At 33.8% G+C, this 27053-nt stretch overlaps 1 protein-coding gene across 2 annotated transcripts in view; it reads left to right on the forward strand.

Moving 5' to 3' along the window:
- LOC137401755 (uncharacterized) overlaps positions 1-27053 on the forward strand; it is a 91309-nt gene that overhangs the window by 18632 nt on the left and 45624 nt on the right. Inside the window, exon 1 of one of the 2 annotated variants that reach the window (XM_068088231.1) lies at positions 2155-2333. The exons of the other annotated variant lie outside the window; for it this stretch is intronic. Coding sequence (XP_067944332.1) covers positions 2220-2333 — 114 coding nt within the window. The 5' untranslated portion in view covers positions 2155-2219. Of the gene's footprint in view, positions 1-2154; positions 2334-27053 lie in introns of those variants that run through there. 2 annotated transcript variants of the gene reach the window in all.

Below are 27053 nucleotides of genomic sequence, written 5' to 3' on the forward strand. Positions count from 1 at the left end.
AGTTAAATAGAGGGGTTAGTCCAATATAAAAGGCGGTCCTTTACAGTGACACTGGCATGATATTACTAATGACATCACCATAATGTTACTAGTGGCATTCGCATGATATTACTAGTGGCATCAGCATGATATTACTAGTGACATCAGCACGATATTACTAGTGACATCAGCATATTATTACTAGTGACATCAGCACGATATTACTAGTGACATCAGCATATTATTACTAATGACTTCAGCATGATATTACTAGTGGCATCAGCATATTATTACTAATGACTTCAGCATGATATTACTAGTGGCATCAGCATATTATTACTAGTGATATCAGCATGATATTACTAGTGGCATCAGCATATTATTACTAATGACTTCAGCATGATAGTGACATATCAGCATGATATTACTGGTGACATCAGCATGATATTACTAGTGACATCAGCATGATATTACTCGTGACATCAGCATGATATTACTAGTGACATTAGCATGGTATTACTAGTGTTATAATATTTCTATTGATGGGAAACATTCTGTTTTCACAAACTAATATTTTAACACATGAGTCAAAATCATAACAAAAGTGCTATGCAGGGCTTTAGAAATAATTTCAATACTTTCCGTACTTGCGCTTTGCTCAAAGGAAGGAAGAATATCCGCTCACAAAAATACAAAGCATTTTGTTTGCAGGAATTATCAATGTTGTTTTAATTGCATTTTTAAAAAAAATAAAACTGCTATAGTTAACAGAAAATATTGTTCAGTAAAAAGCACTGTATTAGGTACTAAACATGAAGGCGGATATTTTTCATGAAGCTGCTGTTTTTTTACATACCTAACAATTAGTATTTACTGAACAGAAATATTTTTCCATTTTTTTGATAACAATAAAATATATTAAGTAGTCACCTATCATAGCAGATTTTTATCAAAATGATCAATAAGCTAATTTAGATGCGCACCCACCTATTAGATGTGTAATTTCCTTGAAGTGTTCACTTGATATCTACACTCACTAACTTACTTGAACTGTTACAATGTGTTCACACTTGTAACACACACGCGCTGTCTCAGATGTTCTCTCAGGTTCATAGGCCTGTTATGCATAGGATTGCTGTAGTTAAGAGAGCTATTCAATAAACGCTTGTTTGGTAACAAGTATAGAACTATTTGGCAGCGATATACCCAGCAGAGCAAACGCTGCTGCTAAATGTATGCATTCTTCTCTCAGTTGGAGTTGTCTTCCCTAATGATTAATCAGCAATACAGACACTTTGTTGATGAGCCAAGCACACCAGTTCATACTTTTGTTAATAGTTGTTCTTCTCGTGTCAGCCTAACAGACAGTCTAGAAGGATCCTGAGTTTCTGTAGGAGTCGTGTGCCCTTGCTGTTGTTGAAGTTTGTTAGCTATGTTCATACTTGCCTAGGCGAAAAGCATAAACTGACATAACTAATTTTCAACATTATTTCTTATTACCTTCCAAATTATTTTTCATGCAGCATTACAGAGAATATCAGTTCATTTTGTGTGAGTGATCTGACCGTCCACCTTGTGAATGTGAGACTTTCACAAGTGGAGACTTTAAGAAAGATAATATATTTGAGTAATGTACTTGTAAATCAGCATGAAAATGAGTAACATATAAAAGACTGATTCTCTTTAGTTAAAATGTATGTACAAACTGTGATAACATGAATCATATCAAAACATATACTTTGTCATGTACTATACCATGACATACACTCTCATGGCACACGAACAGCCAGTGCCGGGAGTATAAGTAAAACAGTAAACATTGAATAGTTTGCATAATCGGGTGACATTCCTGGGAATGTTGCCAAAACGCTGTTATAAGAGATAATGATTGCTCCGTAAATATTCAGCTGACCAATCATATAGACTGACATATTCAGATATCCCAGTAAACCATTCTGAATAACTCACTCTTTCTCTTCTTCTGCTAATAGCTTACAGCTCATTGTTAGTAGGCTGACAGAAATTGATCCGTAAAATAATCAAGTGCATTGAAAAGCATAAGGGTGGAACTACATGTATTATGTCGGCGCATGGAACACAATGGGCGCTATTGAAAAAAGTGGGAGGAGCCAATATTGAAGCAGGGGAATTTTCCACTCATCGACCAGAGTCAAAGCTGATTAGTGTTTGAAATCTCTTAGTAACTAGCAAGAATTTTATGTGGTAATAAAATCTTGAGGATGGATGTGCTTGATATTTTTCTTGGGATTATTTTGGGGGCAATAGTATTGTTTTGGTTTTCTGTTTGGTACAACTGTCAAACTGGAAATACTAGAGAAGAAAACCTTCAGACAGTGAGTATGAAGAAATGCATGTACTAGCCTACTAATCATTTGCTTGATGTTCTTTTTATAAAATATAGGGCCAAAATTATTTCGTCAATCATCATCACACTGCTATGATGATGATTGACAGAAGTCATGAAACTGACAATAGCTGCAAAGATAAGAACAACTATTGTCTATAACTAGTAGATATATATAGATAAACATATATAAATAAATATATTACATAAGTAGTCAGGCCTACTGGTAACACCACTCTATGCTCTAAAAAGTGTGAAGTGTTATAACAAAAACAGCTTCAAAAAAAGATATAACTATCACTAATCTACATTCAAGGATATATCTAAACGCCACTCTACCGAGCTAAGCAGCTACATATGGAACCTCAATGAAAGCAGCGCTGTCTACCACATAAACTAGAAAATATTATCACACGCCAAGCCTTACTCTAAAAACAGCGGAAATTGGAGGTTATGTACTGTGGAAAAATATTTCATCATTTACAGACCTGAGAAGGAAAATCTAAACAAAGAAATTGTATTGAAATTGAAATATATACGTGTAGACATTCTAAGAAACATCTTTTACGAAATAGTGTTACGTAATAGACCTCATCCATCTAGCTTTTAATACCTGATCCTTTATTTCAGTTTACCAGCTAATGCAGAATTTATTGTATAGTCCTCATTAAGCATTTTATCTGATGAGTGTTACACACTTTTTGTCTAATATGAAACTTTTAATAGTTTTTATGCTTAGTCAAACTTTAATAAATTTCTTGAAAATTCATAGTAAACTCTACTTTAGTATTGATGACTTTATGCTAACTTTTAACCTTTACTTTATGGTACATATAGTGTATATATATACATATATATATATATATATATATATATATATATATATATATATATATATATATATATATATATATATATATATATATATATATATATATATGTATGTATACGGGACAGATGGTGCAGTTGGTAAGGAATAGGGACAGTGATATTTGGGTCCTAGGTTCAAACCTCAACAATTTCACCCTTCTGGTGGTCTTTAGACAAGACCGTATAATGTCTACAACCTCTATGATGAGTGCAATAACCAAAGCCATGCTGGCTTGGAGGTCTCCCGGTCAAAAAGGTCTACGCTGCCTGTAGCTGAACCAGGACCAGGCAGTAAAAAATGGGCTACTGGTTCAAAACGGATGAAATGTACTCGAACTGATAACACGACCATAGTACAGTGCTACTTTATGAATGAACCTCAAAGTGGATAAATATGTGCCCAGAGTTGCCAGTAACCGCTAAGCAGCTTGTAGCTCAGAGGAATAACATAATCAAGCGGCACCTAATATCGGAACTTGAGGTAGATGAAATTAGGGAACAGTTCACCCAAATAACCTCGACCAACGAGGAGTGCATTTCAACAAATACAATCACACATACACAATTTTGTGTTGATTCACGAGTTAAAGAAGACACACACTTTGACCTTGACCCAAAGGTGAAGGAGCTTACGGAAAATATCATCAACAAAAAGCCAGCTGCTATTGATTATGGAAGCAGGGTACCACTTTGGAGAGTTAGCAAGGCCATACTGTAACTGTTAAAAGACATTACCTTGGCACTGGGGTTGATCTCAACTGGATCAATCAGTGAGACTAATGCCCTAATCTACAGTACAGCAACCGTTGTCTTGGAGGAGATGGGTATTAAGCCACTGTCAACAAGGCTTCAAGCCATTTCATCTTGGCAGCTGAGGCTACAAAATAAGATCAAGGACTTGCGCAAGAAAGTTAGTAGGCTCAGTGAAAGATTTAACTACAGTTTGAATTGTTCAAAAAGGGAAGCCACAATAGAAGCTCTAGAATCTGCCAAACAACAGCTAGTAGCACTCTCGGTTTGACTGAAACGGTACACCAAAGAGTGGGATAACAAGAGAATGAACAAACTGTTCATCAATAATCCATCTAAAGTGTATTCCCAGTTCAAAGGTGAACTGCGGAGGCCAATGTCAGATCCTCTCTGATCCAGCACCTCGAAGTTCTGAAAAGACAGGTTCTGGAAGGGAAAAAGAAACTACTCATAACACCACTGCAAATTTGTAGAAGAGGCTTAAAGACAGCTACCAACACACTGTGGCTCAGCAAGGACTCACAATCAGCGAAGTGGACATCAAGGGCAGAGTGCAGCGTATGAAGAACTGGGCAGCACCTGGCCATGACATGATTCAAGTCTTATGGTTGAAGAAATTGACATCACTTCACACTAGAATGGCTAAGCAGATGGAATGCCTAATAGAAGAAGGTGACCATCCGGAATGGCTGACCAAAGGACAAACTGTACTTCTGATAAAAGATCCAAAGCAGGGGCCTATTCCCAAGAACTATCGACCAATAACGTGTTTGCCCTCAAAACTGCTTTCAGGAATAGTTGCAGACAAACTGGAAGAGCACATGAGTCACTATATGACCAGTGCTCAAAAAGGAATTGAGCGCAACTCCCGAGGAGCCAAACATCAGTTACTGGTGGATCGGATGGTCTGTCAAGGCACAAGAGAAGGCAAACCAATCTCGCCATGGCTTGGACTGACTACAAAAAGGCCTATGACTCAATTCTTCATAGTTGGATACTTGAGGGCCTCAGTATATACAATGTTCATCCTGCTCTTGTGGCATTCATCAAGATGTCAATGACCAAATGAAAGACGGAACGGAAGGCTAATGGCAAAAAGCTGGCGAGTGTTAATATCAAGCGAAGCATCTATCAAGGTGACTCCTTATCGCCACTGCTCTTCTGTATATGCCTAAACCTTCTAAGAATATGCCGGAAAAAACTCAATATGGGTACCAGTTTAAGAGTGACATCAAGATAAACCACCTCTTCTACATTGATGACATCAAGCTGTACGCTAACAAAAAAGGGACATTTATTCGCTAATACACGTTACTCAGGTATACAGCAAGGACATCGGAATGACCTTCGGTATTGAGAAATGTGGAAAACTAGTTCTCAAGAAAGACCATTCTATGCTCACAGATGGCCTAAGAATGCCAAATGGTACCATCAAAGATATAGAAGAAGGGTACAAGTACTTGAGGATTATGCCAAGCAACATCAACCACGAAGCCGAGGTACGTTACAAAGCCTTTACCGAATACAAGAAACACCTTCGACAGGTCCTACGGAGCCAGCTCAATGCCAGAAATCAAGTCATGGTAATAAATACCTACGCACTACCAGTAATAAGATATCCAGCAGGCATAATAAAATGAACTGAGGAAGCCATCAAGGAAACAGATATAGCAACTCGTAAACTGCTGACCATGCATGGAGCACTCTACCCAGAAGCTGATACTATTAGATTGTATCTCGATGGGAAATGTGGCGGGAGGAGACTCAAAAGTGTACAGCAGACAGTGAAAGAGAAAAAACAAAGCATCAAAGCCTATGCAGCCTCCATGGCCATTTCAGATATATTGCTCGCTGAATTTCAATCGGCTGCACTGACAATGTGGCTTCACCCTGATGATGAGGAAATTGACTGGCACATGAAACCTTTTCATGGTGCTTACTACCGACAAGTATCTAAGGTTGGCGATATTCACCAGACATATATGTGGTTAAACAAAAAAAACCTAATGGCCAATACAGAGTCGCTATTTATAGCAGCTCAGGAGCTCAGCGCTATTTATAACACTCCTATATATATATATATATATATATATATATATATATATATATATATATATATATAGAACTATATTTCCCAACTAGGAGGCTTCTATCAATATATAATCCATGTTAGGAGGCTCTGAAAAATTAGGAGGCGTCCAGGGAGCCTCCTAATTCTAGCAGTGTTTATAGTGCTTAACAACCCTACAGAAGTATTTTAAACATGATTCCCATAATCGCCTTATATATCTATATTCATATATATGGAAAAGAGGAGACAACTCCAACAAAAATGTGTAATTTTCTATCAATAAATTATAAACCTTAGGAGGCTCTTATATATGGAACTAGGAGGCATATATCAATTTTAAAACATTCTTACTTTTAACTGTTTTGGTATCGTTTCAGTTAATAGCACAATCTATTTAAAAACATATTGCAATAAGTTTATGACTAAGCATCAGCAAATACAAAGAATTAGCAGCTATGTCGGATACAGTCAGTTTTGCTAATATTCATGATAGCTTTATTAGATTTGAGAAATAAAGTTGTATATTAACAAACTACAATACATTACAATTTATTTGCTGACCCTCTTTATAGTTTTCAAGACTGCCATTTAAGCACTCCCTTTTTTTGCAAGGTTTCTCATTGATCTGCTCTTTTTTGTGAAAATTCACAATAATTGCACATGGTTTCAACTGATGTTTAAGCATGGCTGTAGTAAAAGTTTAAATAAGTCTATAATCAGTACAATTCATGTTTTTGCTGCCGTAGCATCCAGCCACAAAATAAATCTTTTTTTGAAACTTTGCATCCAAACGCAATACATGAGAGATGGTTTTTTAGTCGAAGAATTGATTTTTTAAATTTATTGAAGTAAAGTGGCAAAAGTATAACCACAGTATATAACAGCTAGAGAGATGTGGCTGTTATAATGTTGCTGTGGCTGTTAGGACTATTAGTTCTTCACCCATGTAGTCTACTAGAGCTTGGTAGCAGCAGAATGACTACATGTAAGGGAGCAAGTCACATTCGGTAAGTTGTTCATGTTATTTTAGTCAATTTACAGTTTATTTACTTGAAACATACAGTTGTAGAAAAGCAGTATAAATTTTATTTAATATTGAAATAGGACTAGCGTGAAAAAAGTATGTTTCAATTATTATAATTTTTAAGGAATGTAGCACAGAACACGTTTGATATATTTTTTACATCCGTTTATGTCATCCAACTGCTGATATTGTTCTGCATAGAAAAGTCAAGAAAGGTCAGCATTATATTACCAAAAAGGAAAAAATCAAAACTTTTTGTAAAGTCCTAATTTTTGACTTTATTATTGTTACACAAATGTTCAGTTTTGTAACATCAACACAGACACGCCAGCTGACAATTAATAGTTATTTTAGTGAATCAGTTAATTCTCCAACTTTAATCTATTTTCAGTTATTATTATTATAATTTTTGATGTTTTTTATAATGATAAGTAAAGTTATTAATGTGGTTCTACCAACAGTCAAAACTGTTATTAGAATAACATGATCATAAAGTAATTGTATTATTGTTATCATGAATAGTGAGAGTTTGCGTATTTCAGTTATGATTTTGTAAGTAATAGTAGTACATGCATAGGCATAAGCAAGTAAGTGGGTATATGCAGCCTTTGAATTTTGAAACTTTTAGTATTTAGTTTGAATCTTGTGTAGTAATTGTGTAGTAATTAAGAGCTTAGCTGTTTTATAGAGCTTCAGTAGTAGGAGGCAGACATTCAAGTTTGCCAAAAAAAACCTAACCAGTGAATTAAAATGTGTATTTTGCATTCATTTTGGTTTGTATATCTGTTTATGCTACTTGAATTATCTTTTCATTTTTGTAGAAACTTGGTAAGCATTATTGCCAAGATGGCATATTTATCAGATGGCAGAGAGTATTAGACAAAGTTGGATGTTCTTTTCTAGAAAAGGTATGTTGCTAATTACACGTTGGTTTGCATAAAAAATATGTCAAAATAATCAAGGTTTCATCTACCGAAATTTATAATATTTTTTAACGTATACATAATTATAGATTACAAACTATAAAACATTATATCAGTAAGGTTGTATTTTGAAATGTAGTAAAGTTTGACGTTTTGGCAAAGTTACTATGATAAGCAAAACTTTAAATTCACCAACACAATATATACAACACCAACATATACTGTACAAAGTTTTACTGTAACTAGCAAATGTATACCTGACGTAAGAATGTAACAGCATGCCCAAAAGTAGTTTTTTTTTGTATAGTTGCAAATAATCAATGACGCTTTAGTTATAGATAACTGCTGGATGAGAAGCATTGATGGCCCACACCAAAGACTGATTTGCAGACATCAAATTAAAGGTATGCGATATTGCAATAAGTTGCTGTAAAATAGCACATTATACATGCGAGCCAAAAATTAGTGTAATAATTTGATATAGCCATAGCTTCAGTAAGAAAAGTTGTTAATTTTTACAGGCATTGTATTATTTAAACGCTTACATAAACCATTATGCCACTTTTGTGTTCTATTCATCTATTATTGGCAGATTACATAATATAAATAGCGCAAACCAATCAAAGGAATGTAGCATAGCAAAGAGATTTAGTATTGCTCTTCTTAGTCTTTATGAGTCATGGTTGCAATTGCTGAGCAATTGCATAATTATATAAAATGAATAGTTTTCCATGGTTACTCATTACCACTTTTAGTTACTCAGTCAACACTGAGAGTAATTATCAGATTTGAGATATCATGTTTAGAGGCAGGAGATTGACAAATATTTTGTTGGTTTTTACTCTTACCCTACCGTATGCGAATTTATGCTAAATCTATCAGCAACTGCCGTATGCACATTTTTGCGAATTTTCCAACAATTGCGTGGTCACCTAATTTTATTATCCATTAAAAACATAACGGATGATTTTAAAACTTTGATGGTATTGTCAGTGTGGTTCGAATAATTCTCTAATAGATTAGTCTAAGATAACCAAGCAGTTTCAAATTTTTTATTGAGAATTTCCAAAATAAAAATGGACATTTTTTGTGTAAGTTTTGTTAAGTATCGCGCAAGTCAGAAAACATATAATTACTTACATGTATGTTGATGACACTATAGTCAATTCAAATTCAGATTTTTCTGATTTCACAGATAATTAAATTAGCAGCAGTGACTCTGATGATAGTGAAAATAATAGTTTTTTAAGTGTAAGGGACATTGTAGAGCATCGTTTTAGCTTCGTAGCGATTGTAGCTTCACATAGCTTTAGCAATGCACAAAGTGAAGGTACATTGATTTTTGCATAGCACTATATGTTAACATTTTAGCAAAATAAAATATATTACAAAAAGTTTATAGATAAACTTTGAAGTTGAAACAAAATAGTATACATGCTTCATGTACATATCATGAAGCTAAATTGGCAATTTTCGGTGAAATGGCTGGCGGTAGGCCGGTAGCTTAGTTTGTACATGGGTGGCAGTAAAAGGGTAAAGCTATAAAAGAATTAGAGATACAAGTGTATGTATTTCCTTTTGAATGATTTAGTGAACTTTGATGATTCAAGACAATGAGTTTGGCGAATGATATATATATATAAGATGCTGCTGAAGTTGCGCAATTCAACTCATGGCTTTTAATTATTACCTCAAAATGTTGAAAACACGCGATAGGAAGGGCCAGAACACTACTAAAACTCATAGTTACTCAAACCTGAAATACAGTAGGTTTTATACAAATTGCTGTACAATAACAAAACTTCAAAACTATTGGTTAAAATATAAATAGCAATATATATTATTATTTTTGGCCTTCGGTATCGGGCAGCATGTATGCAGTTTGTTTGCTGATGTTAACAAAAGTTTTACTAATAAGCTACATAATTTGCTCAATTATTTGTGTCAACTTTAAAATTTAAAACAAATGTAGTGTTAGCACTTTTAGAATATACTACAAACAACGCAGAGGAACTTTTTGTGGCATATGACTTGAATTTAAAAGTTCTCTGAAAATGCAACTTGTATTTGCCCATTTTAATACTTTAAAATGTCAAAGGGAGCTCATAATGAAAGCAACTTTAATATAATTTCAAGATGCTCAAAGCGGTACGGATGTTATGTTGACAAACATTAAAAGGTCACTCTGTACTATGGCTAGTAAGTATTTACATGTATTTAGATTTTGCATTGATGCTTTCAATTAGGTAGTGTAGGAAATCTATTTACATTAGCTAAATTACCAGCATGTGCAATACCCAGCTTTGTTTCCTATCCATCACAAACATTTTGCCAATGCTTATAATAATTCATTGCTCTTTTCAAATCTCATTTCTAAACCAAAGGTAGTTTTAGCAGTATAAGAACATATACTTCTCTTCCTATGGGTCTACTCACTTTTCTGTAGCAGCAAAGGCCATTGTTTTTAAAAGGTCTGTAAGAATTGTATTACTTATTTTGACTTCCATTGGTGCTCGTAGCAAATATAATTTCAGTACAATTTGCATCAATAAAGTTATTATTACTTGTTTGTAAAGTATTTGGAGCAAAACAATATTTTATGTGCACAGCAAACATTTTTGCTGCAAGCTTACCAAAACAAAATAAAACGTTTATTTTTATGTTACATTTTAATTAAACATCATGTTCTATTCAGTTATTGCTGTCAGTACTATGCAGTTATTGCTGTCAATGTTCTTTGTGCATTCTTGGCACACTTTTATGTTAAACTTCCAATGCATTAAACACTTTAGAAATAAAGTGTCCAAACAAGGATGCATAACATGAGATTTGTCACTGGCTTGTTTTGACCTATATCTAGCACTCTTTAGCCAAAGCTGTCTAGCTTTACTAAAATATTTGGTAGTGAAATTGTACATAAATTAATTGCCTGCATACACATCAATCATGATGCCTATGCTCTTATTATGTGTGTTCTACTATTGCCTGCTTAGCTAATTCACTTTCTACTTCTCAATAGCCTCAGCCTCCGAATGAAAGCTATTGTTGTTATTCCTATTCTTTGTAACTTTATAATGAAGGAGGTTGTGGTTGGGCAGCTCATTTGCTTTTCACTCTATTAGAAATATTGCAGCACAAGTATAACTGCAGTAATAAAATCTTCACAGAATTGCATAATGTGGTCTTATTCTCCAAGGTCTTCTCACTAGCAGAAATGACCTATGTACTTATGCAATTGTGGCTTGTGCTTAAAGTGACTCATTCTCCTAATGTGGCATGGCTTGCTATCTTCTTGCATGCTAGTCAATTGATTAAATAGATTGTAAGAAACCAGCCAACCTCTCATTCCTACACAACCTAAAGACTTATCACATAAGTTCAACCTTCTAGCGAGATTGTAGCCGCTAAACATTTTGCTTTTTTCACGCGTCTAGCCATTTAGGGTTTTGCAGCAGCAGAAGAACAGACTAATCATGTCACAATTGGTATATTTGTTTGTCACAATTGTTTTATATTACTTTTGCCAATTTTGTCATTGAATTAATTGTACCATATTATGGTGAAAAGGCATCATGAAAAAGTATTTTACTTCGCCTCAATACCAATGCAAAAGGTTAGACCGGTAGTGGCCATTTTTGACCTTTAGGGCGAGCCACTTTAAATACTATATCTAAGCAACTTACTCATGTCATCAAATTGCGACGGCAAACAACAATGCATAGGTTTTCGCAGCTAATTTGGATTTGGATTTTACTGCCTTAATTGCAAGATCGTAATATTGTCAAGTTAAAAAGGTCAAGAAACCCCAACTTTATAATGCTAAAAGAATGAAATTATTACTAATTTTCATAAAATGATAACTTTGTAATTATACACAAGGGTAGCTTTGTGAGATTAACCGACACACATTAAAATAGTTATGGTAACATATAGCACAGTAGCCAGCAATTGATGAATATCTGTGACTCTGTCGATGCTCCTAACTTTTGTAACTTTTTAAAAAGCATTAAAATAATTATGGATGCTTTTTATTCTGATTAGTAGTGTTAGCTGATTGATAGCACCAAACAGGCAGAATTATTAGTAGCCTATACTATACTGCCCTGAGCAAGCAAAACGCTGTATCTTGATATTTGTAAATTGTTCAGCACAAGCACAAACGCGTTTTGGTCAAGCCTGGCATCAGTATTAGCAGTATTTTAGTTGTTTTTTTTATTTATTATGGTGAGATATCCAACAATCTTTACTGAATTTTTCTTTCGTGAAACTTTAAAATCAAAGGAGTTATTTCACTTAGGGCATTTTGTTTGCTTAAATTGACAATTTACTAAGCTGGCACTAGGCAATCAAAACGCCCTATCACTGCAAATAGGGTTTTTTGATTGCTTAATTGGACTGGTTTCTCATTGTTAGTTTGCCACAAGACCATTTGCCATGACTGGATTATCAAAGGATTACAAGTTTAAATTCTGATATTAACCCGCAATTAGTCAACAAAATGATATATGTTGCAATTCCTATTACTCATCCAGTCAACACATGGATTAAAACCCTGTAATAGCCATATTTAGCTCAAAAGTTAAGAGATGATCAAAGATCTAGGTATCCTTCAAACCAGATGTCATGAAATGAAAGGAATAAGTAAAATAGTAGTTTAAAAAAGATCAAACGCTTTTATTAAAAATAATTTAAAGCAAACAACTGAGTGCAATAATGTCAGTATTTTAAAAAAGCAAAACCTTCCAATGGACATGTAATTAAAACAAATTTTTCATCAAATCTCTGAGTCGGATCTTTAAATCGAGACTTTTGTCACTTAGATATCGTCTTGTCATAATAAATATATTATGATAAAAAATATAGCAATAAGATTGAGCACTTAGAAGTGCACTAGCTTGTATGAGCTGCCTTGAAACAACCAAATATATATGCTTCAGTTTCGCTTCCCTTTGTTTATATACTCTTCGATTACATAATGCTGCTCATAATGTCCAACTTTGTGTATGTTCAGGCCAATCAAAACGCTGTATCTGCAGATAGAGCGCTTTGATTGCCACTTTATGTGTGGTAAATGTGGATAGGGCGTTTTGCACATTGTGAAAAGTGCTATTTCTGGTGGTCTCAGATATATGAAATTTCGAGACATGTTAGATCTCAACCTAAACTACATATAAGCACAAAAAAAGTGAATTTTGAAAAACTTTTCAGATAGGGCGTTTTGCTTGCTTAGGGCAGTATAAAGTTATGATAATGTATTATTTTCATTGTAATTAACAAGTTGATGCATTTTAGTCGTAATTTGATACGGATTTAAACTAGAGGCTGAGTCATAAGTAAGTGACTGGAGTAAATGAAATCCTTTAAATTGTTGAAGCTTTAAAATCTATGTTTCAATTTTGTAGAAGAATATCGCATGAGATAAAATATTACAGCTTCATAGAATTTTAGTAATGGGAGGTAGGGACACGGGTTTGCTGAAAAACCTAAAAACAACAGGCATCTTTTGCATCACTTTTTAATCTGCATAACATCTGTTTGGGCTATTAAAATTGTTTTGCTTATTTTGGTAGAAACCTGGTCACCGCATCCAAGCACTATATCCACCAGATGGAAAATGGTACGAAGCACAGCTGGACGCTTTCTTGAAGGGGGTATGTTGCTGATTAACGGTTAGTTTCCACAAGAGCGTGCCACATTAATAAAAGTTTTATTTCAAAAAATTTATAAGAAATAATATTACTATAAAATCTATGTTTGAATGCCATGGCACTGCATTTTTTAACCCTTCCAATTATAGTGGCAAAAATTTTCGATTGTGCTTCATAATATATGTTCAATCTTTATTAGCTTCAACTCTATCTAAAACCTTTTTGTTATAGATTTTATTTTTCCAACACGTTAAAAAATAGTACTATTCAAAAAACTTAATGCATTCCTACTTCGTGCATTGCTAATGCTATGTGAAGCTACGATCCCTTCGAATCTTGAAAAACAATGCTCTACCATGTTCCTTACTCTTACAAAAACTATTACTTTGACCACCATTGGAGTCACTATTGGAGCTGCTACTTTAATTATATGTGTAATCACTAAAATCTTAATCCGTCAGTCATCAACAATCATCAATAATGTTATCAACATAAGTAATTATCTGTTTTCAATTCTGGATGTACTTGCGAAAGCTATAATAGCACTAAATATTTCGAAAATCAGAAAGAACAAATGTTTCTTTTTATGTTGAAAAGTCCTAAACAAAAATTTAAAATTGCTTCGTGAGTTTAGGGTAATTTTACAGGGAAACTTTTGGACAACACTGTCAATACCATAAAAAGTCTTAAAGACTGTTAGTTATGTTGTCAACGAATAATAAAATTAAGTTACTACGCAATTGCCAGGAAATTCGCAACATGCACATATGCCGGTCGTCCATTGATTTCGCCTAAATGCGCATGCAGCGGTGAAAGGGTTAATAAAATATTATGTAATCTCTAATTGAATCCCCATTCATTTAAACGCCCCTCTACTAGACCTGTACTATAATAGATGACGGTTAAAGATAGAACGCCGCCGTTCAAGTGAACGTTACTTCTTTTGAAAAAAACACATAAAAAACTATATAACACACAAACTAAGCTGTGATTCAGTGATAACATATACACTGGGCGTTGAGCTTGCAAAATGCCATCGTTAACTGCTTATTCTAATGCTGTAGCATGTGCAAGAAATTTTAGCCTCAAATAGTAGTACAGATTTCATCATATTTGCTAAACCGTTTTTTCATATATGCCGAACTATCAAGGCCGCTTAAACAATAAAATTATTATCAGCCTGATAGAGTTATTAATTATTTCCACGGTGCTGCTTTCAAAGCTTTAACGAAAACACTGTAAAGCTTAGAAGTTAGAAAACTCGCTTAAATATGCATTGACAAAAGTATTAATTGCTATTGTTGTAACTGAGTCATTGTTAGTAAAAATTTGTCAACATTTTTCTATCCATCCTGTCCAAAATCGGATCCAAAGATCAAAGAATGTTGAAGTCGCAGTCAGCTGGATGTGGTTGTCAATTAAAGGGTGACACTCTAGTTTTCAACACTTCTAGAATAGCACTCGAATGAACATGGCCTTCAAATTAAGATTCTACCTTATGTCAATTTAGCTGTATTTCAGAATGTTATAATATTGGAATTTTGGGTCAAGGTTAAAATAGCAAGCATAACTTTGCAAATATTGACGCAACAAGATTTTAGTTTTAAATAAGGCTCTGCTTTCATATATTTGCAAATCACTAATGCATGAATTTAAAAAAAGAACCCAAGGGTATATTTCTCTTTGTGTAGTAGCATCTAATCAAAAATGCATTGATTTTAAATAAGTGCAGAGTGACATACATGGATTATCAACACCGAAGAGTGATTTTCAGACATCAGATTAAATGTGGGTGATGCTATGATAAGTGGCTTTAAACTAACACAATGTACTAGGGAACCAAGCGTGATTATTTTGCTGTAGCTCAAATGCAGTAGAAAAAATAAAGGTGTCTAACTTTTCAAGTATTTCAGTCAAATTCGTTGCCTACATAAATGCTGACACTAGTCTTTGTGTTTTGCTGCTGTCAGGTTACAAAACATAGCTCTCCTAGTCAGAGGCATTTAGGTATCTAGAGCAATCTAGGCATTAGTGGTTTCAATGAACACCTGAACAATGGTGTTTAACCACATTGCTTGACCCCATAGGTCAAGTATTAGCCTAATTAATGACTCAATAAATAGCTACCCAGTCAGGTCACACTAAGCTTAGCAGCAATCGTTCTGAACACTGGCCATTGAGACTGCTCAATGAATGTTAATCCTGATCATTTCTCTAATAATTTGAAGCAAATAGAAATCCAAACTACTCTATCGCATGCATGCAAGTGGCACACCATGTAGTTTCATAATTAGCTACTAAAGTAGTATATAGAAGTGGTCATCAAAGTACCTTCTACAGTATATGTGTGTTTTGAATAACAATACATTGGTTAAGTATTATATTACTAAATGAGAAATGACACTAACGAGCATTAATGTCCTTATAGTTCACTTGTATCTTAGAAACCATCAATTCTGTTTTGACTTGCAGAACGTAAACCAGCTTATTTAACTTTTGAATGGAGCTGAGCAATGATATGTGATTCATCAAAGCCATAGCTTATCAGATTTTTATAAATGATAATTCACATTATTTACTATTTCAGTCAGCAGAAAACGGTAAAGTGCAGAGGAAATAGCAGAGTTTGACAAGTACTGGACTGAAAAATCAGGCAAACTGCCAACAAGATCAGTGTTGGATGCTAAACACTCAACACTGCCTAACAGAAGTGTTACAGTGATTCGGGCTCGAGCCAACAACTTGCTAAAGAAGGCTGCGAGAAAAAATGCCAGCTGAATTTTTTATGTTGTTGAACCTTCTTATTATCATTGCGTTGTATTTGTCAATAAATGTGCTCTTTTTGAAGACTAAATGAGACCAACTCCGCAGTAATGCACTTGTATAGTTATTTTGTATCAAGCAGTCTTAGCTATTATTTTATGTACAGAAAATGTGCATAAAACAATGACTATGATAGATAATACAATACCGACAATAGATATTATCTGTTGTACTGCACTGTACACTATGATGTATTATTCAAGAAACAAGCTCTAAGATAAATTATAATAATTCTTTTAAAGAAAAACTAAATATAAGGAAATATGCCGCAGCAGCCAGTCTACTGACAACTTACTGTCAAACCGACAAGCCCAAAAAATTACTTAGAACGCTGTGCTTGACTAAAAACAATCAGAAATTCACTACACAATGAGAAATATATCTTTTTGGGTCATTTTCCAAATTTAAGTGAATGTGTCTGAGTAGAATGTTCTATCAATTTCTTGACAGTTCAGGGCATTATTATTACTGGTAAAATGTGAATAATAGCACTCAGTATTACTATTGATCAATAAAACCACCCAAAGTCAAGAGATCTAAAGTTAGAAAAAATTTGGTACTGTGCTGGCTCCAGCCCGACTGATCATTGCTAACAATAAATTGCAGTAAGAAAGAAGTTTTGAAAAGAGAAAATGCCCTCAAGATAGAATGTTATGGTATTTTTATTGGCTCTCTATGTGACATTAAGTTTTTCCCTGGGTTCTACATAGGCACAATGGGCTTGTTTGGAATCTACCCAATTTATGGTGCTGTGGTATTGCGCAGGTTTTGCAACCTGACACTCCATTCCCGAGTGGGGAAATGTTTTTACTTAACGTTCTAAGAGTGGCTTAAGATGAATAGAAAGACATTGCTGTTATTGTATGTTAGATTGAGTAACTAAGTATGTTGTGCAAGTAATTCATATTATTACTGTAGATAATATGCACAGCAAGCAAAAATGTGTGTGTTTCATTTTAGCAATCACAGTAACTGAGTTGCGTCCAGGCATTGTTACCAACTAATTTTTTTTAAGTTTTTGTATGCAGTGCAGCAGCGATATGTGACTGAATAAGAAACTATAACATAGACCATATTTACAAATATTGAGTTACATTATTCGTTTATATTAGTGAGCAGAAAGTTATGCAGCCTAAAAGAAAATTGAGAGTTCAAAAAGCCATGATCGGAAGATTGAGGCAAACTACCAAAAATGCCAGAGCTGTATACTGTTAAAAGAAATTGGTGTTTGAAAATTATAATGATGACTTATGCCCGAGCCCACAACTTACTCAAGAAGCTGCAAAATTAAACTGGCAGCAGGGTTTTCTTGTTGTTGAGGCATTTGTAATATCGCATTAAACTTGACGTCTGAATAAATTTACTCCGTTTGGTGACTAAGCAACGACCATTCTATGGTACTTGACTAGTTGAATTTTTTAGTATCAAGCATGGTGGTTGTTGTTGTTTTAAATACAAATTTATTGATTCCTACGTTAAAGTTTAACATACTATACAATATGTAGGTTCTAACAACAATTATTGTTGTTTTATACAGATTGTTGTTTTATTGTACAGATTATAGCAGACTCTTAGTTGATCTATAAGTGATAGCAACATCCCAAATTATATGTAAGCCATGGCACCTCTGCATTGATATGTAAGTTATAGCAACCTCCTAAATGATATATAAATAACAGCAGCTTCCTAATTACTATATAATTCATTGCAGCCTCCTAACTGATATATAAATAGTAGCTACCAACTATATAAAATTCAAATTATAGTAAACTCTTTTGTGATCTATAAGTCATAGCAACATCCTAAATTCTATGTAACCCATAGCAACCACTGCAATGATATGTAAGTTATAGCAACCTCCTAAATGATATGTAAATAGCAGCAGCCACCTAGTTAATATATAATTCATAGCAGTCTCCTAACTGATATATAAATAGTACTGTAGCTACCAACTATATGAAATTCAAATTATAGCAAACTCTCAGGCGATCTATAAGTGATAGCAGCATCCTAAATTATATGTAACCCATAGCAGCCTCTGCAATGATATGTAAGTTATAGAAACCTCTTAAATGATATATAAATAGCAGCAGCCTCCTAATTAATATATAATTCATTGCAGCCTCCTAACTGATATATAAATAGTAGCTACCAACTATATGAAATTCAAATTATAGTAAACTCTTATGTGATCTATAAGTCATAGCAGCATCCTAAATTCTATATAACTCATAGCAACCTCTGCAATGATATGTAAGTTATCGCAACCTCCTAAATGATGTAAAAGTAGCTACCAACTATATGAAATTCAAATTATAGCAAACTCTCAGGCGATCTATAAGTGATAGCAGCATCCTGAATTATATGTAACCCATAGCAGCCTCTGCAATGATATGTAAGTTATAGAAACCTCTTAAATGATATATAAATAGCAGCAGCCTCCTAATTAATATATAATTCATTACAGCCTCCTAACTGATATATAAATAGTAGCTACCAACTATATGAAATTCAAATTATAGTAAACTCTTATGTGATCTATAAGTCATAGCAGCATCCTAAATTCTATGTAACTCATAGCAACCTCTGCAATGATATGTAAGTTATTGCAACCTCCTAAATGATGTAAAAATAGCAGCAGCCTCCTAATTTATATATAATTCATTGCAGCCTACTAAATGATATATAGATAATATCTATCAACTATGGAAAATTCAAATTATAGCAAGGTCTTAGGTGATCTATAAGTGATAGCAACATCCTAAATTATATGTAACCCATAGCAGCCTCTGCAATGATATGTAAGTTATAGCAACCTCCTAATTGATATATGAATAGCAGCAGCCTCCTAATTAATATATAATTCATAGCAGCCTCTTAACTGATATATAAATAGTAGCTACCAACTATATGAAATTCAAATTGTAGTAAACTCTTATGTGATCTATAAGTCATAGCAACATCCTAAATTCTATGTAACTCATAGCAACCTCTGCAATGATATGTAAGATATAGCAACCTCCTAAATGATATATAAATATCAGCAGCCTCCTAATTAATATATAATTCATAGCAGCCTCTTAACTGATATATAAATAGTACTGTAGCTACCAACTATATGAAATTCAAATTACGGCAGACTCTTAGTTGATCTATAAGTGATAGCAACATCCCAAATTATGTGTAACACATGGCACCTCTGCAATGATATGTGAGTTATAGCAACCTCTTAAATGATATATAAATAGCACCAGCTTTCTAAGTAATATATAATTCATTGCAGCCTCCTAACTGATATATAAATAGTAGCTACCAACTATATGAAATTCAAATTGTAGTAAACTCTTATGTGATCTATAAGTCATAGCAACATCCTAAATTCTATGTAACTCATAGCAACCTCTGCAATGATATGTAAGATATAGCAACCTCCTAAATGATATATAAATATCAGCAGCCTCCTAATTAATATATAATCCATAGCAGCCTCCTAACTGATATATAAATAATAGCTATCAACTATGGAAAATTCAGATTATAGCAAGGTCTTAGGTGATCTATAAGTGACAGCATCATCCTAGATCATATGTAACTCATACCAGCCTCTGCAATGATATGTAAGTTATAGCAACCTCCTAAATGATATATAAATAGCAGCAGCCTCCTAATTAATATATAATTCATAGCAGCCTACTAACTGATATATAAATAACTGCTATCAACTATGGAAAATTCAAATTATAGCAAGGTCTTAGGTGATCTATAAGTGACAGCAACATCCTAAATTATATGTAACTCATAGCAGCATCTGCAATGATATGTAAGTTCTAGCAACCTCCTAAACAATATATAAATATCAGCAGCCTCCTAATTAATATATAATTCATAGCAGCCTCCTAACTGATATATAAATAATAGCTATAAACTATGAAAATTCAGATTATAGCAAGGTCTTAGGTGATCTATAAGTGATAGCATCATCCTAAATTATATGTAACTTATAGCAGCCTCTGCAATGATATGTAAGTTATAGCAACCTCCTAAATGATATATAAATATCAGCAGCCTCCTAATTAATATATAATCCATAGCAGCCTCCTAACTGCTATATAAATAATAGCTATCAACTATGGAAAATTCAAATTATAGCAAGGTCTTAGGTGATCTATAAGTGATAGCAACATCCTAAATTATATGTAACTCATAGCAGCCTCTGCAATGATATGTAAGTTATAGCAACCTCCTAAATGATATATAAATATCAGCAGCCTCCTAATTAATATATAATCCATAGCAGCCTCCTAACTGATATATAAATAATAGCTACCAACTATGGAAAATTCAAATTATAGCAAGGTCTTAGGTGATCTATAAGTGATAGCAGCATCCTAAATTATATGTAACTCATAGCAGCCTCTGCAATGATATGTAAGTTATAGCAACCTCCTAAATGATATATAAATATCAGCTGCCTCCTAATTAATATATAATCCATAGCAGCCTCCTAACTGATATATAGATAATTGCTACCAACTATGTGAAATTCAATTTATATCAATTTCTCAAATGATCTATAAGTTATAGCATCATACTTTATTATATGTAAATCAGAGCAGCTTCTAAAAGAAACAAGTTATAGCAAACTCCTAAATGATATAAGTTACGGCATCTTACTAAAGGGTATGTAAGCTATGCCATGCTATGTAATGTTTCCACTGTAACTATTACATAATTTACAATGGTAACATTCTAATTTATGTGTAATTTGTAGCAATCTGCTAACTGGTAATCATTATTTTTGCTTACTCATTGAGGTATGAATTATTTTACCTTCAAATTGATATGTAATTTACAACAACCATCTAGACATTCTCCAAGTTTTGACAGTTTTTCTAGTATGCATATATACAAAGTATGATAAGGCGATGAATATATATTGTATGATACCATATTCTCCTAAAATTTCCATTAAAATATATAATAATTAGGAGGTGAATAAATATATATATATCTACAATGTAGATAAATTAGACCATATAGGAGGCTTACCCATATATATTTGCGTTAACTCCTAATCCCTTATATTCCGCAACCTCCTAACTGGTATATATTTATTCAACTCCTAACTCGGAAATATGGGTATATATATATATATATATATATATATGTATATAGGAAGCATGTCCTAGCAAACCAACCAGATATAGTAGTGGTGGACAAGGAGAACAAGAGAGCTACTATAATAGATATAGCAGTACCCAATGACTACAATATAGCCAGCAAAGAAAAAGAAAAGGTAGAGAAATATCTCCCTCTTGGAGAAGAGATTGAAAAATGCTGGAATGTAAGAACAACTGTAATCCCAGTAGTCATTGGGGCACTGGGCGCAATAACACCGGCGCATAAAATGTGGCTTGCCGAAATACCAACAGCAATCAACTCAGGTGAGTTGCAGAAAAGTGCGCTACTGGGAACAGCTAAGATCTTGAGGCGAGTGCTCAAACTCCCAGGTCTCTAGTAGGAGACCCGAGTTAGAGCAGAAACTACCACCCATACGGAGTATCCGGGATGAGGAATCAATTATATATATATATATATACATATTGAATATATACATACAGTTGAATAGAGTAAAGTAACAGCAATCAGCATTTGAAATGCTCACTTAAGTATTAAGGCACTTATTGATGGATGGAGCAGTAGTGACGTAAGTAGTCTCATTTTGTGTCTTAAAATGTTTTGGCATAAGAAATTTGTTTTCACTGTGTTGAACCTACAATTATCACGCAAGGTCTGAACTCAATTGTAGCATCTTTACATAGAGCACAACGTTGTATTAAGGCATGGCAGCTTGTCAACAAACTAAAGCGAGTTAAGCTTTTTGACTGAATGAGCTGTTTACTGAATGAATCAATTAGATTGAACAATAGAATTTCCAGCAGGTCTGGTAATCAATGACACAAACCATACCATTGGAGAGAAAAAAGGGGCAAAAAATAATTAGGCATATTACAAGTGCCTGATAGCTTGTCTCGCAATGAAAAATAGTCAGTGACAACAAGTAGGCCATGAAAGAAATTGACTAGGTCACTCAGCCGAGACATCAGATAAGAGTACAAAAGATTTGCTCACTGAAAGCCTCCCATGTGAGTGCTAATTCCAGTCAACACGTTTGTGAAACATATCAAAATGATACTGTAGCCAGTCCAGTAAAAGAAGAATTGGACACCAAGGGCAGAGCCCATATAATGAAGATGGCAATATAAGTAGACAGAAGGCATGAAACAGGCAGATTACTTTTTTACCTTATATATGCATGAGCTATGATGCACTTGTTACTATATTCAAAACAGTACATATACATGTATTTTATTCTTGACCACAACTGTGCAGCTGACTGAGATTGGTGTGGTCTTTCAGGTGCGCCGCAAAAGAGTTTTTCAGGCTTTCTTTGCAATACTAGTCTCTAGCATTTGTTTGTAGTCATCTGTGTTTGACACAGTTAAACTCATTGTTGGTAATTCTTCTTCTATTTACTTTATGTTCAATAGATAGCACCATCCCTACTTATACTCAACTAGCAGAATGCCCGCGAGTATTAAAAACAGCTTATAAACAGTGGCTGGTAATGTAGTAACCATTGGCTAACTTGAGTAAGCTAGTATACACCTTGTTAGTGACATTTCGTGTAACATTGAGTCACTATGCATATTTAAGCCAGATAAGAACTATCTGCCCGATGGATCCATTGTATCCTGTGTAGCTTAGTGGGTTAGCTTCTCATGTTGAGGAAGAGAAGTTCCAAGATCAAAACCTTCGGGATACAGATCTTTTTTCGCTCAGTTATAATCACCATAACTGTACATAGGGTGTACCAAAAAACAAACAATGAGGTTTATATATCAATATATATATAAATACACTGCTTATAAATATATTTATATATATAGATGTATAAATAGTTCACTTATCGTCAAATCAGGTAATATATCCATAATTGATGCTCTTTTGTTTTAAATAATCCCACGACCAAACGAGCGGAGCGAAGTGTGGGAGTTTTTATAATAAATGCATGTGCACACAACTTACGAAAATTATTCATCAACAATGAGACGAACCCTCGTCAAGAAATTTCATCAACAAATTTAACCATCGTTATGTAAAGTCGTTAAAGTATAATAACGATACAAAACACATTTAAACCTATTTAAATATGTTACCAAGTCTTTGTAAACCGTCGATATTATTTTAAAGCTTACCCATCTGATCGGATTATACACAAATAGACAGATTAATTTCAACGAAAATCGTCACAAAACACTTGAAAAGCTTGGTTTAGTAAAAGTTAAGACGGGAAATTGAAACGCCGAGGGACAGATAATAGAACGATGAAGTCTTTCGCATTTCACGAAAAAATAACGTGCACTTTTCACCAGTCGATAGCATTGTCGAATTGCCGAAGGTTTTGGCAATTAACATAGGAGTACAGAAATCGTTTCATTTTTGCCGATTTCAATTTTTTCATTTTCATTTGCCGACACATTTGAATACTTTCCCATTCTAACTGATGTCCAACGCAGTGTAAGTAAAGCAAATGACGATGATATTTTTTAACGTTTCTTATGAGATTATTACAATAATTAATTATAAGTTTGGATGACTACAAAACAATGACTACGTAGTACAGACTTTCTAAAAATCTAACGCAGTGTAAGTAAAGGCGTGACGATGATATTTTTTATAACGGTTCTAATGAGATTATTGCAATAATTAATTACAAGTTTGGATGACTACAGGACAATGACTACGTAGTACAGATTTTCTAAAAATCTATATAAATATCACAACTTCGTGATATTGTTAGCTATGCCGTTTTGAAATGTAAACAAAATTGTGCATTGGTTTTTTATTATTACTATATAAATAATATTAGTTATTCTAATAATATTAGTGCATTTTACTTCTAATATTGGCCAATATTGCATTTCTTTTTTGCAGGAGGAGAGATATAAACATATAATCTTTTCCTTTCATTATTGCTATTTGTTGTATATAATAACACCCAGTACATTACAGCTACCATTGCAATTATCCTATTTGACTGCTAATATTGCATTTCTCAACCATCAGTACCCTTTCTTTTTTCCAATACCACTTTGGTCGTGGGCTGTATGACAATGGAATTTCTAGTGTAACATAATATTTTATTTGCCTTTAACTATAATCCACAAGTGATAAATTGAAACTCTGCATTTATTTAGGTCTAATTCTTTATGTATTTTTTAGAACTCGGAGCCTGGACAGGATGATTATAATGTTTGTGATGTAAGTATTCTTATTAAATCCTTTGACAAGAAGTGCATAGTTTTTGAATATTTTAATTTCATTTGTTATAAAGATGATCTCTACTTCAGTATTTCATATTTTAATGTTTAAGGCTATAAGTTTGGTTATCAGCATCTGCGCCATCTCTTTAGATGTAAATGCATTTAGCTCAAGTCAACCAATCATATCTATAGTAGACTCAAGTCTACCAATCATGTCTATCGTAGACTCAAGTCTACCAATCATATCTAATAAAGACAATTTGATGATTGAATAGAACCAACTACTATCAAGCGTTTAAAATGTATCAACCAATTAAACTCTGTTGGTAGTAGTGCAGTATGTCAGTAGCCAGAATATCATTTAACCTTTGCAACCTTGGCAGCTGTTGTGACATCATTCATATTGCTCTGTTTACAAATGCTGTTTCTCAGTAACAATGCAAACCAATCAAATTAGTTCTTGCTTATGGTTTTAGACTGAGAATTTTACTTCTGTTCTATACTGTTTTCCGTTATCTTAATCAACTTCCTTTTTTATCATAACAATTATCTTGGATGATATCGCGAAAATATTTTATATGACTCATTTGTTGATATGTGATGGATGATTATGATGCAGATAAAGAATCATGTGATATAATTCTTGATAGTCAGGCTGGCATCAGCCTTGATAGCCGTGAGCCTATTAAATTGATGTGTGTTCATTGCGTGTCACCCTCCTATGCCACAGTTACAGTGTGCTATAAAAGATTAATATGCATATGATTTGAATTCCCAGCTTTCTGTTTCAAAGAACAAAATATAAAAGGCTGGTTGCTTTAAAAAGTTAGTACAAGCTGGAACTCAATTTCTGCATCCTTACATAGAGCGCAAAACTGTATTAAGGTGTGGCAGCTTGTCAACAAACTAAAGCGAGTTAAGCTTTTTGACTGAATGAGCTGTTTACTGAATGAATCAATTAGATTGAACAATAGAATTTTCAGCAGGTCTGGTAATCAATGACACAAACCATACCATTGGAGAGAAAAAAGGGGCAAAAAATAATTAGGCATATTACAAGTGCCTGATAGCTTGTCTCGCAATGAAAAATAGTCAGTGACAACAAGTAGGCCATGAAAGAAATTGACTAGTCCATTCAGCTGAGACATCAGATAAGAGTACAAAAGATCTGCTCACTGAAAGCCTCCCATGTGAGTGCTAATTCCAATCAACATGTTTGTGAAACATATCAAGTTGATACTGTGGCCAGCCCAGTAACCAAAGAATTGGACACAAAGGGTAGTAGTAGAGCAGGAACATGAACTTATCTTTCAGCCTTTTCCTTTGGAGGGTGGGCTACTCAAACTAAGATGTTTTATAGTCAGAAATTTATGCTGATTTCAATTATATTGTTTCTACACCTATGTGTTTGCACATTTCTGAGCTTGAGAGCATTTTCGAAATGGGAGGGGGCAACTCCAAGTTTGCTTGGAAAACCTTACATATCAGACAAAGAAAACTATTTTATAATCTCAAAAATTAATAAATGCTTTTATTTGAAATTAAGTGAGTCAATTCTCAGCATTCCTTAACCCATGCCAAGGATGCAGCAAGACCGCTTGTTTCACTGTCTTGATTAGTCTGTGAATGAAACCCTAGTCAGAGTGACTAAACTTCAATATGAGACAGCCAAATAGTATTCAAGCAGATGGTTGATATTGGAAGAAGAGAGCATTCAATGTGAAATTGCTCAAAAAGTGCTAATCATTGAGAACTTCGATGAGAGTTCAGACTTCTTGTCATTATGCGTGTTATAAAAAGTATTGTAACAAACTCGTTATGGAGAGAGCTGAGAAAAGACATGAGAAGAGACAGAAAGAATGTGATACAGCAGAAGAGGTGAGATCAGATATTTATAGCTTTACAAATTCATGATGATTACTCCATGATGATGGTACTTTGGAGGGAGAAAAAGAAAACATTTTCATTTTTGTCTGCACATTTTGTGAGCAGCAAAATTAACTCTTTGCAGTTTACATTACTTGTTATAGCCTACAATTTGGACATAAATGTATAGATAAATTACATGTATGATCCTTCCTTGGTTTTTTGCATATGACCACACAAACTACGCTAGATGTGGCATGCTGTACTATGCAGAGATGACTAATCTTAAAGTATGGCATAGCAAGGTGTATGAGGCTCTTATGAAGAAGGGGTATTTTACTTATCAATCACGACATCACTGTCCATTCAGCTCTATCACTTGTGATCAATCTATTGAGCAAACAGTT

Source organism: Watersipora subatra, chromosome 8 (genome assembly GCF_963576615.1).
Source record: "Watersipora subatra chromosome 8, tzWatSuba1.1, whole genome shotgun sequence".
Lineage (NCBI taxonomy): Eukaryota > Metazoa > Bryozoa > Gymnolaemata > Cheilostomatida > Watersiporidae > Watersipora > Watersipora subatra.